Source organism: Corvus moneduloides, chromosome Z (genome assembly GCF_009650955.1).
Source record: "Corvus moneduloides isolate bCorMon1 chromosome Z, bCorMon1.pri, whole genome shotgun sequence".
NCBI lineage: Eukaryota > Metazoa > Chordata > Aves > Passeriformes > Corvidae > Corvus > Corvus moneduloides.
The window spans coordinates 72,336,360-72,349,136 of NC_045511.1; the positions used below are offsets into that span (position 1 = coordinate 72,336,360).

At 39.1% G+C, this 12,777-nt stretch overlaps 1 protein-coding gene across 11 annotated transcripts in view; it reads right to left on the bottom strand.

Moving 5' to 3' along the window:
• Window positions 1-12,773, bottom strand: part of PPIP5K2 (diphosphoinositol pentakisphosphate kinase 2) — a 48,679-nt gene extending 35,906 nt beyond the window's left edge. For all 11 annotated transcript variants that reach the window (XR_004237442.1, XR_004237443.1, XM_032095839.1 and 8 more), the window contains exons 1-4: window positions 12,687-12,773; window positions 2,565-2,960; window positions 871-1,066; window positions 442-532 (exon numbers count right to left, since the gene is read on the bottom strand). Coding sequence is in view for 9 of the 11 variants with exons in the window: in XM_032095839.1 (XP_031951730.1) it covers window positions 442-532; window positions 871-1,066; window positions 2,565-2,708 (431 nt within the window). In the remaining 2 variants the exon portion in view is untranslated. The remainder of the gene's footprint in view (window positions 1-441; window positions 533-870; window positions 1,067-2,564; window positions 2,961-12,686) is intronic.
• Window positions 12,774-12,777: the final 4 nt, after the last annotated feature.

Here is a 12,777-nt window from a genome sequence, read left to right on the forward strand (position 1 = left end):
ATACTGTAAATCAAATGAATTCTACAATTATAGGAGCTTGCACAGCTGCTATACATGCTATCCTATATGTATGTTAAGAGTTTAAACTTTTTTATTTGCTAAGCTTTAGAAAAATGCATCACCGAACTTCTAACTTGGTAAATTTTCAGACACATAATGTAAAAGCAGCAAAAAAACCCAAAACCACCCCTAAAGACACATCCCAGAAAACGATGCATACATTAATAAAGTGTAACATTCACCGTAATTTTATTTAAACTACTGTACAATCATGGAATCATAGGATCGTTTGAACTAGAAGAGATGTTAAAAATTATCTAATTCCAAACCCTCCACCATGGGTAGGGACAATACACCGGAACTGTTGCTCTGCAGTAACAACAAATTTTTATAGTCTCTGACAAAAACGGGTTGCTTTAAAAGGTGATTAATGTTATTTACCTGTCCTGTATGTGATACTGCATATTCAAGTCATTGATTACGAATGGATTCCTGAGTTTTGCATAGGCTACTGCTTTGTCCAGAGGAAACCCTGTTTATTAAGACAAACAAATTAAAATTACAAGACACGTTACCATTAAATAATTTGGAACCTTTGTATTAGATCACTATTTCCACTGGCTTCAGAAGTATTTACCAGTGGAACAGCTATTTTTGAACCATGTCAGAGAGGACCTTCTCAAGCAATGTAAACAGTATCATTTAAAAAACTCGCATTTTAAAAGTCAGTTGTATTATATTAAAGAAGACAAATGAATCACTTCCTAGGAAAATCCAATAAAACTGCAAGACAAAAAACCTAAAAGGACTTTCAAAGAGCTTAAATAATTTAGATGTCACAAGTATTTATGGTATTATTAGAAGATTTACCTTTAGAGTGAAAAGAAATGAGACAGTCACATAAAGGCCAGTTTTCTACTGGCTCATTCAAAATAACATCCTCTTCAAATATCACCACAGTTATATACTTAAACATGGAGAGGCGTTCAAGAATTTCTTTCATTGGTTTGGACTTTGATTTCTTAGCCATTGAACAAATCCCAACTGCAATTTGTCTTTCTGGTGGCTGGAAAAGAGGCACGGGGGAAGGGAAAAGTAATTATTGTGTGTTCTCAAAACACAACAGGGTTTTAGCAGCACAATACTAGAGCAGGTATTTTCTCTTAAAATTCACATGCTACCTTTAATTTAGTTTTTAATCAAGTAAATTGCTAGCAGATAACAAAATGCAGCATAACAGCATATCACACGGCATCCTCACAAAAAATGCCTCAAGAGTGAAACTGTTTAATAGCTCTGTATTACTTTTTGTAAGTGTTGTTACCAGGAACAAATAGACATGATCAAAGGCTAAGTCAGAAGTGTTGAACCTGAACAAAATCATACTTAGGGCTTATTCTGACATTAACTAATAATTGATTTTTCAATTATGTCTTTTTTTTTGATGTCTAATTAACAGTCACCTAATATTACAAGTGAATTATGAAAAGGAAAACTAGAAAACAAGAAACTACTATTTTAGATTTCTGACCTATTTAGTGCATAAACAGTTTTGCTTTTTTTGTATACTCTGTATTTACTTTCATGTTAAACTTTCACTAATTTCTTTCTGCCAGTGGTACTTCTAAAGGCAACTGCCAACCTACTTTGCTCTTTAAAGAAAGATTGCCCACAGAGCAATACTTTAATTCAACTTACTGCTTTTTGAAAATATAGCCAGCTACCTTCCCTTGCTAAAATAGATTAACTGAATTGAGCTACTTGAGCTGCTAATTTTGGACTGCTACTCTGCATTTCCAAGTTACTTCTAATCATGGGAAGTGCTTTAGCAACACTGCCTTGCATTTAAACTTTTAGACATACAATTAGTGAAAATTCAATCTATTCCATACAGTGAAATGTTGCAAAAAGAGCAATGAACAATTAAAAAAATTATATGATGACTCATGCATAATAAAATTAAGAGTTTGTCTTAAGCAAACGGAAAATTGGTGAGCACAATGCTAAAATACAATTCAGAACACTTTATAAAGATAATAAAGTAAGGTATAATTTAAGATTAACTTAGTTTGCACTTTCAATATACCAAGACAAGGAAGAACAACAAAAAAAAACCACCCCAGAAGTTAACTGAAGCACACAAAAGAAAAATTCTCAATAATTTTTTGCTTCCAACTATCCAAATAAATAAAACAGAGGCTTATGCCACCATCAAGTTCGTTCCCAGAATCCAAATCAAGTCTGCAAAGCATGCACATCAACCTAATTTGCCCTGAAACGCTCTAAAATCAAGCATATCTATTTCAAGGTATACTTAATTTTCAGGTTTCTTTTCCAGACATTACTGACAGATCATTATCTGAGTAAGAACAATTTCTCAATTTAGAACACCATTTCAGTATGAGACTTACATGAGCTAATACCATTTTTGAAAAATAATGAAATACTGAAAAATACTTTTTTAAAATATTTTTTAGAAACCATTTTTGAAAAAAATTTTGGAAATAATCAAAAATAACGCTCGAGAACAAAGAATAGTAAACAAGTGTCCCTACAGTACTTACAGAGTCATACTCTTCCTCCTCTTCTTCCCCATGGTCATAGAAGTGTTCATAATCTGTAGATCTGGCTGAATCCAATAATCCTTCTCCATCTTCTCCACCAACAAAGAATCTGGGAGGATCATTCTCTGTCACATTAACAGACATGGTTACAAGACCTACAGAAATCTATGTAAAAATTACAGGCACTCTTGCAGCTGAGATTCTGGGCATGTTTCCCGCTGACTCGGGAACACTAAAGTCCCTTCCTCTTTGATGTTGCTTGAGCAGTGTTGCCACTGTGATTGCGTTGTTTACCAGGCACTGTTTAACTGGTTATTATCTGCTCATTAATGATTACAGTTGCTGCTCCAAGAAACAATATGCTGGTGCTTCCCTGAGACAGTATGACGTTTTAACCTACAAGAAATAGACAAAAAAAAAAAAAAGACACACTTGATAAGGGGAGATAAAATAAACTCTTCTCATTCAGAAAAAGTGTTCGAACATTTACGTACCACTGAGCAAAGCATCACAAATAAAACAGTGCGCACCACACACAGTCTACACTTTTAGAGGTATGTTTAGAGCATCGGGAATAGTTTCAAAATTATTATCAAACTACTGATGTATAAATTCTAGAAACAGATAATATAACGCGCAGAAGTAAAAGCTGGCAAATGCATTTTTTTCCTAAGGTAAAAACGCTGAAGTGGAGAGTATATATTTTACATAAAAAATACAACAAAAATATTCTCAAATATTTACAATATTTAACTCACTATCCATGTCATCAGCTGGTTTTTTTCCACAGAAGTTTTGTGATCAAGTGGCAATGGCAAGCAGACAGTAGAGCTAATGAAAATATAAAGCCACCATTAGGACTACTAAAAAAAACCCCAGTCTTAAAACTCGAGTGAATCTTTTCTATGAAAACAGAATGTATGCAACAGCTTGCAACAAAGTGTTGCCTTATTTTCACTCTGAAAAATTAAAAATTACAGAGATGGACACTAGCACTGCCTTCTGACAAAAGTACTTCTAACCACTAATGTAGCAGTGAAGTGAACATATATTGCGCCCTTTTAATCTGTCATGTGAAAATAAAATATTGGCAAAATAACTTGTACACAGAAACAGACCCACATATCAGACATCTGTTGTTTTAACTACTTAACTAATGCTGTGAGATGTAGATGGCTTTCTAAGACTAATTAAAATGCATCACTACTACTTAGAAAATTAACAAGCAGTTACTTGTTTAGGAGCTCATCTGATCCAACGTGGTAGGTTGTTTATTTGTCAGGTCATTACGCAAGTGCCATTCAACAGTGATGTCTCAGCAGAACTGAATTTGTTTTTAAATATCAGTCAAAATGACTCTGGCTGTCCTATGAACTAAGTGAAGCAATAGTAAATTCCCAGTGGTGGACAACCATTCAGCTTCCTGTGAATGGGGATGGTAAACAAAGCAAAAGTTGCCCAGAAAGAATCTGCCCTAATTCAGAGGCTAGATGTGGGTCAACAGTACAGAAACATCAGATCCAGAAGCTGAAACTGAGGTCTGAGCATAAGGATCCTGGGCTGACAGAAGAGGATTAAAAAGATTTATTTCTTAAGCCTATTTGCTATGTATCTGTTGTCCTTCAATTCTGCTACAAAAAATTATTTTCCCTTAGAAGGTGAAACTGTAGTTGTTTGCCCTTCAAGCAATAAGAACAAGATGAAATTTCAAACACCTAATTCATCTGACTGTCACAAGAATTAGAAATTGGGTGTTGAGGTAAATTAACCCTGTTTATGACATGGTAAAGAAAGAGCTTTCCAAATCCTGTTTCCAGCAAGCTTCAGAAAGGCAGAGGTTATTGCCAACATGTACTGGCAACTAGCACAGAATTCTGTAAAGGTATCAAAACCAAAAAAGACAACCCCAAAAACCTCTGATAAAGCCTAAAAATGAAGATCCTCTTGGATCACCTTCCAAATCTGTACATTGGAAACCAGTTTCTTAATAGCTTTTTAAAACTTAAGATTTTCTCATGAAGAAGGAAGAACAACAACTTGAAACAAGTATGTGGAAGGTCTTAAAACAAGATTTTTAGGTCTTCTCTCTCCTACCTATTCCTGTAGTACACTTCGTGAGAGCAGCAGAAGTTACGAAGTTTATGTACAATTGATGACTGGGTATTTCATGGGGATGTCTGACTGAAGGGAAATAGACTGAAGGGAAAGAGCAATGTATTTGTCTACAAATGACACAAAGATATAATCTGACACACTTCCCCAACAGACCTATCTGAAAACTCATTGTTCTGCTACCTTCCTCATTCAAGAATCAGGAGACTGCTGGTGTTATGAGTGGCAAGCATAGTGCAGTGGGGCTTCCTTTGTGGAAAACAGACTTTGAACAGCCACATAGTTTGCTTGGAATTAACGGTATTTCATCCAAGATTAACATTGTTCATCCGCTTGAAGGCAAATGAATTACTAGATTGCCACTCCATGCTACTGTCACTAGGCCCCAGAGTCTTCATACAGTTTGTAAAAGTAACACCAAAGGCAACAGATCAAAAAAGGATACTGACATTTTTCAGGCTTATAAACTACTGCATGAACTCACTGAATTGCATATAAACTGGCATTCTGACTGCTGATGGTTGCCAGCTTATCTCCCTGATGGCAGATGCTGTAAGCTACAGTCATTACCATATATTTGTGTCAGGATATATTTAATAAATTATCTATTTTTTAGACTTAATGCTTTCAGAGATGAGAATTAAAATTCTTTCCCCCCAAATGCTACAATAAAAATGGAGATATCCCCTTCTTTCTTGTGGTATGTGAAATAAAAATAAACCAAGAAAAGAGACAAGCGAAGAGAAATACTAAGTGACTGCAACTACAGTGAACAACTTACACAAGTCTCCCAAACAGCATTTATAGTTATCTGACATCAAAAATGCAGTAAGAGCACGCTTAAGTAAACACATGGTTCTCTAGCTGTATGCCAAGGAGAACTAATAAATGGCAGAGCAGTAAGATGGAGCTGTCTTCCTGCTTCAGAAGTACTATCGGTGCTGATCGGAGAAGCTTCCAGTACACGGTGCCCTATGCAGAATTCCATCTTGTTGCCCCTTGAGCATGTAAGTCTTCCCAGTATCATTTTTCTTACTAAGAAGTGATCAGCAGCAGCAGCAATATAAGGGGCAGAGATACTTAATGGTATATCTTCTTGTACTTGGTGCATTAGCATAAGCCTCAGTAGATAGTGAATGTTAGAAAATTATGTACTCATCTCAGCCATGAACGAGTGCACTGTAAGCAAGACAAAACCCAAAGCTTTGTGTTGAAATATGCACTGACCTAATTCCAAAGAGAACATAGAGAACATCCAGACAACCACCTCCCACTGTGCAATGACCTCTCCAGGTAAAATTAACTAGACTATGTTCTGTTTAGACCTCACCTGTTACACAAGGCTTCTCTTTCACAGCTTATAAATTTAAAAAATCTTCACTTTCCGGGAAAAATGTACTGGTGTTCTTAAAAAGGCTTTCAATCAAATGTGTGGCCTGTCGACAACATGATATGTCTTGGCCAAAAGTGCAAAAAAACCCCCCAAAAATAAAACCCCCAAAAAAGGATAAAACAACATTCTAAATACGTAAAATCAGAGATTTTGATAGCCTGTGCCCTGCATTACAAGTTCCGTGTTTACTCCAGTGGTGCTCTACAGATTTTTCTTCTAACAGAATATTTCTCCATTTTTACAAGAATATTCCAAAGGAATTCCAAAGCATATTCTGAAAGAATAAGCCAAAACCTAGTCCTCACTGTGTTAACAGATACATCCCCAGTTTTTCTGTCCTCATTCCACATGTTTCAGCAGCTCAGGAATCCAGCCCCAGTGTTTCCATATTTACTTAGAGCATAAAGATTAGTATTCGAGTAACTGTAGGCAACAAATCAGTTCAACACAGCAGCAGTGGTCTGAACAGTCATGAAAAAAGGGCTCAAAGTTTTAACACTCACATTTTGAATACTAATAAGAACATATACAACTCCTGTACAAACAGAAGCACTTTACCAAATTTTCTTCTGTGCCTCTGTAGCCATCAGAAGAATAAATATATACTTTCTATACTCCACAGTAATGGGAAGTAATGGAACAAAACTGTAGTAAAAGTGCTTCGTATCTGTTATCTCAAGAAAAAAAGACATCATGCATTAGTTACAAAACGTCTCTAAATTACCAACCACTCAGGAAAACAACTTCTTAAAATGCCATTTTATCAAAACAGCGACATTTACATTCTGGAATTTATCAAACAAATAACAAAGAATCATAAGTAGTGCTCATCTGTTACATGATTCTGCACATATATATACATAATAGTAACAAAACAGACCACTGCCCTGCGCTCTACCCCCATATTGCTCCTTCTAAAATTTAAGTTTTTACTGCTGTAGGCATATTCCAACTGTATCCCTTATTAGCTTCCAGCAATTTAAATTATTTCACTAAAACCCGAATAATGTTAATAGCAATTTTTCAGACAGTCTCAAGTGAGTTGGTTGGACAAAAGGTTTTCACTATCTTCCTGCCCTGCTAGAACCATTATGGCTAATATTTTCATTAACAGTACATTTAACAGCAAAAATGTTTGCCTGACTCCTGCTGAGGCATTTTACCCTTTTTAAAATTCCAATTCTGCAATATGATTTACAGTGTAAGAAACCATCAGACAGCCAGTTTGTTGGGTTGCTGGTGATGCAAGACAGTATGAGGAGGAAACAACATGGAAGCAGAGGACAGACTGGAAGAAGACAAGACCAATGGAATCTGATAGCTGAGAGCACCAAGTACTGCAATCCCAAGTGCTCTCCATGCATGTGTGACACCTTTCTACCTTTCTACAGATGATTCAAAAAAAGTTGATAATACTTCAAACTTAAATGTGATACTTTAGAACTACTAACAGGAGCCCATACTTGAGAATAGCATTTCTTCAGGTCTGACAAATGACCAGGAAGAGAGAAGAGACAGGACAGTCAAAATGCAGAAAAAGAGGGAAAGGATGCCAAAACCAGAAGCTGCTGAAGACAACGCTGTCAGTAAACCATACATGACTTGTTTGTTGTACCTTACACAGCAAGAGATACATATTCTCTCCAATTTAAAACTGGACAGAATTTAAACACAAAATTTCTACTGTGTCATGTAATCAATAATAAAAAAAATAACATTTACATGCAGATGTTGTTCTGTTCCATCACACATCCTGTGAGACGCTGAGCAGTAGCTGTCAGCACGTTACTGAGATGGACTAAATCTAAATAAATGTGTTGAGCCACTCTATCCCAGTATCTCTTAACCACAAAGAATGTTATAGTTACTGCCTGATATTATTTTTACACAGTACTAAAACCTCAAACCCAAACAACCTAAACAAACAAACCAACCAAACCCCAACAAAGAAAAACCCACAAAGAAACAAATCAAACAATAATCACAGAAAATTCAAGGGTTTCAGATAAGTACTGGAATTTGTAAGGTCCAAGTATACTACACGAAGCTGAGAAAGACCTTTGGCTCTCTTTATCAAATACAAACTTCAACAGTCTTAAGAAGTTTATCATCACCTTCAGCAACTCAGCTCTTTGCAGTAAGATTAAGCAGGAACTCCATTGATGTACAAAATAACAGACAAGAAATAGGCTAAAAAGGGGTAACAAAGGAAAAAGATTATTATAAAGTCTACATCACACAGCTTTACTAGACCTAAGTCACCCGCTCCGATCTTGCGTCAAACATTGAGATCCAGATTTCACAATATGCTAACACATTCCCTAATCGCGACAAGAATCTCCCAGAAGAGAAGATGAAAAGTAGCTTTTATTTATTGCTTTTAGCCAGACACTGATTCTGCCTACAAGCCAAGCACAGCTCTCAGACTGCCACATGAAACGCCATAATCTCTGCAAATGACAATGGTGAACATGTTAATTTCTTTCTGTCTGTGGGAACATTGCAAATATTTTTTACAATGTTCCAGAAGCATTACTATGTAGTAGTTTATGCATTACTCCATCAAAAAAATTAACAGCAGTTCCCATTTCAAAAGAGACTATCCACTTTTCAGTTTCATTGTACTGAAACCTGAAAAACCCTTCTTAAGAATAAAAGGAGTCTTCCTTGCCAGGTAAGTGCCTGCATTTGGTTTACACGGTAAGGCTTTGGTGGTGAGTGGGCTGCAGGGGTGGCTTCTATGAGAGACACCAGAAGCTGCCCCTGTGTCAGACAGAGCCAGTTCCAGTCAGCTCCAAGATGGAACTGCTGCTGCCCAAAGCTGAGCCCCTCAGCCATGCTGGTGATGCCTCTGCTATAAGGTATTTAGGAAACGGTACAGAACACTGCACAGAAGCTGGGAGGGTGAGAATAACTGAGAGAAACAACCCTGCAGATGCCAAAGTGATTCAGAAAGGACATGTAGGAAGTGCTCCAGGCACTGAGAGATTCCCCTACAGCCCACCACAGTAAAGCAGGCTGTGCCCGTGCAGGCCCATGGAGGTCCACAGTGGAGCAGACATCCACCTGCAGCCCACAGGGAAGCCCATGCTGGAGCAGGTGGATGTACCCTGAAAGAAGATGTAGCCCACAGAGAGTCTGTGCTGGAGCACCTGGCAGGAGGTGTGGCCCATGGAGAAGCCACATGGACAGGAATGCTGTTCCAGGCTGGAGCCTTGTTTTACTGAGGGGATCATATTCAGTGTTCAAGTGGTTCTATATGGACAAATAAATTCATATATTAGAAAAGTTATGTAAAAAATGTGGCATTGTATAGTAAGGAAGCATAAAATGGTTTGGGTTTGAAGGGACCGCAAAGATCATCCAGTTCCAAATCCCTGCCATGGGCAGGGAACCTTCCACTAGACCAAACTGCTCCAAGCTTGATCCAACCTGGCCTTGAAGACATCCAGGGATAGGGCATCCACTTCTCTGCATAACCTGTGCCAGTGCCTCACCACCCTCTCAGTAAAGAATTTCCACATAATATTTAATCTAAATCTCTCTTTCTTCATCCTGAAGTCATTCCCCCTGGTCCTGTCACTATAGGCCTTTGTAAATAGTCCCTCTCCAGCTTTCTTGTAGTCAGTCTCCCTTTAGTTACTGGAAGGTGCTCACAGAAGACCAATTTGTCAAATTTGCCTTAGTGAAGTCACACTGGCTGTCACCTATCACCTTATTTTCCAAGTGCCCCAGGTGGATCTGCTCCAAGATGTTGCTTAGTAAGCACCTGGTGGCCAATGAATGTGTTTTCTGGGGAAAAAAAAAAACTACTGCACTGTTACTCACACTCCATCTTCAGCAGTAATGTATACATGCAGATGCTTTCACCCCCACACTTTTAGGTGTGGACACCTAAAACCTAGGTGGTTAGGACCTAGGTGGTTAGGACACACTTCTGACAAACAGAAAACCGGGAGTTGAAACCTCCGAGACAGAAGAGAACAGAGACAGAATTTGTCCTGTTTCATTCAACTGTTCTAACCACTAGGCTACCACAATCCAACTTCACTTTCCCCATGCACCGCTACGTTGGGTTTTGCTGTTTTTTTTGTTGGGTTTGCTTGCTTGTTTGCTTTTTTGTGTTTTTGTTATTGATGTTGTTTTTAACGTGGCCTCTGGATTGCTTTTTACAGGAGAGGGCTTGCTGATCAGCATTCTAAGCACAAGACAGGTCCTTAGTCTGCCAAATCTTACCAATGAGACACTTGCAAACACCCACTCTCAAGCATCAGGAATCCAGAAATACCCACCTTACTGGCATTTCCTACTGGAAACAACTCTGCTCAATGTTACTTACAGGAGTATCTAACATTTCTCAAAATTCTGTATATCTAGGCTAGCTAACAAGCTTCAGTTGCCTAAATCTTCTTCTGGGGACCCTTATTATTTTCCAAGAACAATGGATGTCTGTACCAAAAGTAATATTCAGCCCGATCCTCTGTACTACAGTATCTTCGGGGACAGACTAAGAAGAGTTGTGCCGTGCCATGTACGCCAGGAGTCTGTTAAGAGGCCAGCTTTGCAGCAAGGAAATACATTCCTTCTAGGTTCTTGATGAATAAGACTTCTAGTCTTAAAGCACAACTGTTACAATTTTCCAAGAGTAATTACTTGGCTGATTTCCCCAGGTCTGCTTTCTCTCCCAGTAATTATATAGTTAGTTAGGCAAAGTATTTCCAGCAATTTTGAATTACCAAACCTAAAGTGAAATAACTTTTCAATGGGTCTTACCCTGACCAAGTTCTTTGCTTGCAGAACTTATTTTTCCCTAATAGTTCCCCAGCAGAAGAGTGACTTTTCAGCACATGTAAAACTCTTGAGTTTTATCTCCAAATACTGCAGTGTCACAGGCTTACTTCAACTTTCTGGTTGAAACTGCAAAATAAACTCTTACTATCCTTTAACAGAAGTGTTAAAACAGCCTTAGAAGTCTAGAAAAACCCATCTGGTAAATATCATTCTCTTACCTTCCAGACAGAAAGGCAGTATTATTTTAAAGTGGTAAACTACACAAACTGACATCTGGCATGTGTTTTGTCTCCTGCACAGCCACAGAATAGATAACCTTCACATTCATTAATCTCCAAGTTCCTTTCTAAATCAAACTCTGTCAAACACATCACATAAAGTCATTTATATTTGAGACAAGTTTGAATGTTTCAGGAAGGCTGGCTTCCAAAATTTTAAAGATCCCACTCACAGATGTCAAAACAGCTTCTCCAGATTCTCACAAAAAACTTTAATTCAACTTTGTAACGATGAGAGGTTTTGCAAAAAAAAATCTGCACTCAAGTTCATTTGGCTCAGTCTCTGGAGGCCTGATCTGTTCTAACCACAACTGCCAGAAGGGGAAACTTTCTTCCTTAGAAAGAAACAGACAACCAAGACAAGCCAACCAGTATAAAAATTTGAATTTCTCACATATTGAACCACAAGAGGCATATTACATCACAATATACCACAAAAAAGTTTTACGTAGCAAGAATAATTTTGTTACTGATTGAATCAAACCTTGTTCACTAAGACAAATATGGATTCAGTATGAATTTTGATACTCCAAGGAAAAAAACAAGCTTGACTTATTACTCAGAGTACAAAGATGATACAGAAGGGATGCAAAAAAGATGTAAGCTTAAACAGATACAGGAAAACAGCACTTAAAAAGACAGATACAACAATGCAGAAACACTGTTACTAACAGCTGTGAAGGGTACCCCAGTTAGAAGTAGTTTGCATGAGAAAGAAAACTACTTATTTCCTTGTGGTTATGACACTGATCACCCCCAATCTTCCTGCTTGTGGCTAACTGCAGCCAACTGCCACAGGTGAACAACAGAAGTGCCAAATCCCCAGCATTTTCAAAGCTAACAAATACTCTGTAAAGTTCCCACGTTCTGGAAAACACCACAAAAATAAAGATAAATGTTACACAGGACATGCCGTCTATACATCTCTCTCATCTCTGCTCCTGACATGTAATCAATTCTCAGCTTTGGGGCTGCTGCTGCTTTTCCTCCCCCCTATTTTAATTACAGATAGCAATCTCCCTTGCTCCAACTTATATTATACTGAATTTATCATCAGTTTTGGGGATGTTAACAGTGTTCCAAACGCAGAGCTCCAAGAGATGCTCTATCGCCTCCCTTCCCACCCCCGTTTAGGCACACGCCACCTTCCACCCCGCGTACATCTGCACCAAAATGCTTCACTTGACACTGACAGCACCGCACGCTGCAACCCCACACACCCGCCCGGTGTGCGGCACCACCGCTGCTTCAGCGAAACCCTGTCCGAGAGCAGAACGATCCAAAGACAAAGCGCTGGCCGCGCACACGGGCCCCGCGCCGCAGCAGCCTCGGGCGTGCCCAAGACAGGCGGGGGAGCAGCGGGGCTCCCGCGCTCCGGGGCCGGGGCCGGTGCCCACCGCACCGCCCGCGCTGCCCGCCCACCGCGACACCGCTTCTCACGGGAACTCTCGCTCGCCTCAGCCGCCGTGCTGCCTACCCGCGTCCTGGCTGGGCCAGGAATGGGAAGGAGGGAAAGGCAGGAAGGGAAGGAAGGAGCGGACACCTCACCTGCCCGCGGCGGCCCCGCGCTGTCCTCAGGAGGCGGTGCCGCCGCTTCCCCGCCCCCTCGCCTCCCTACCGCCACTTCCGGGGGCACCAC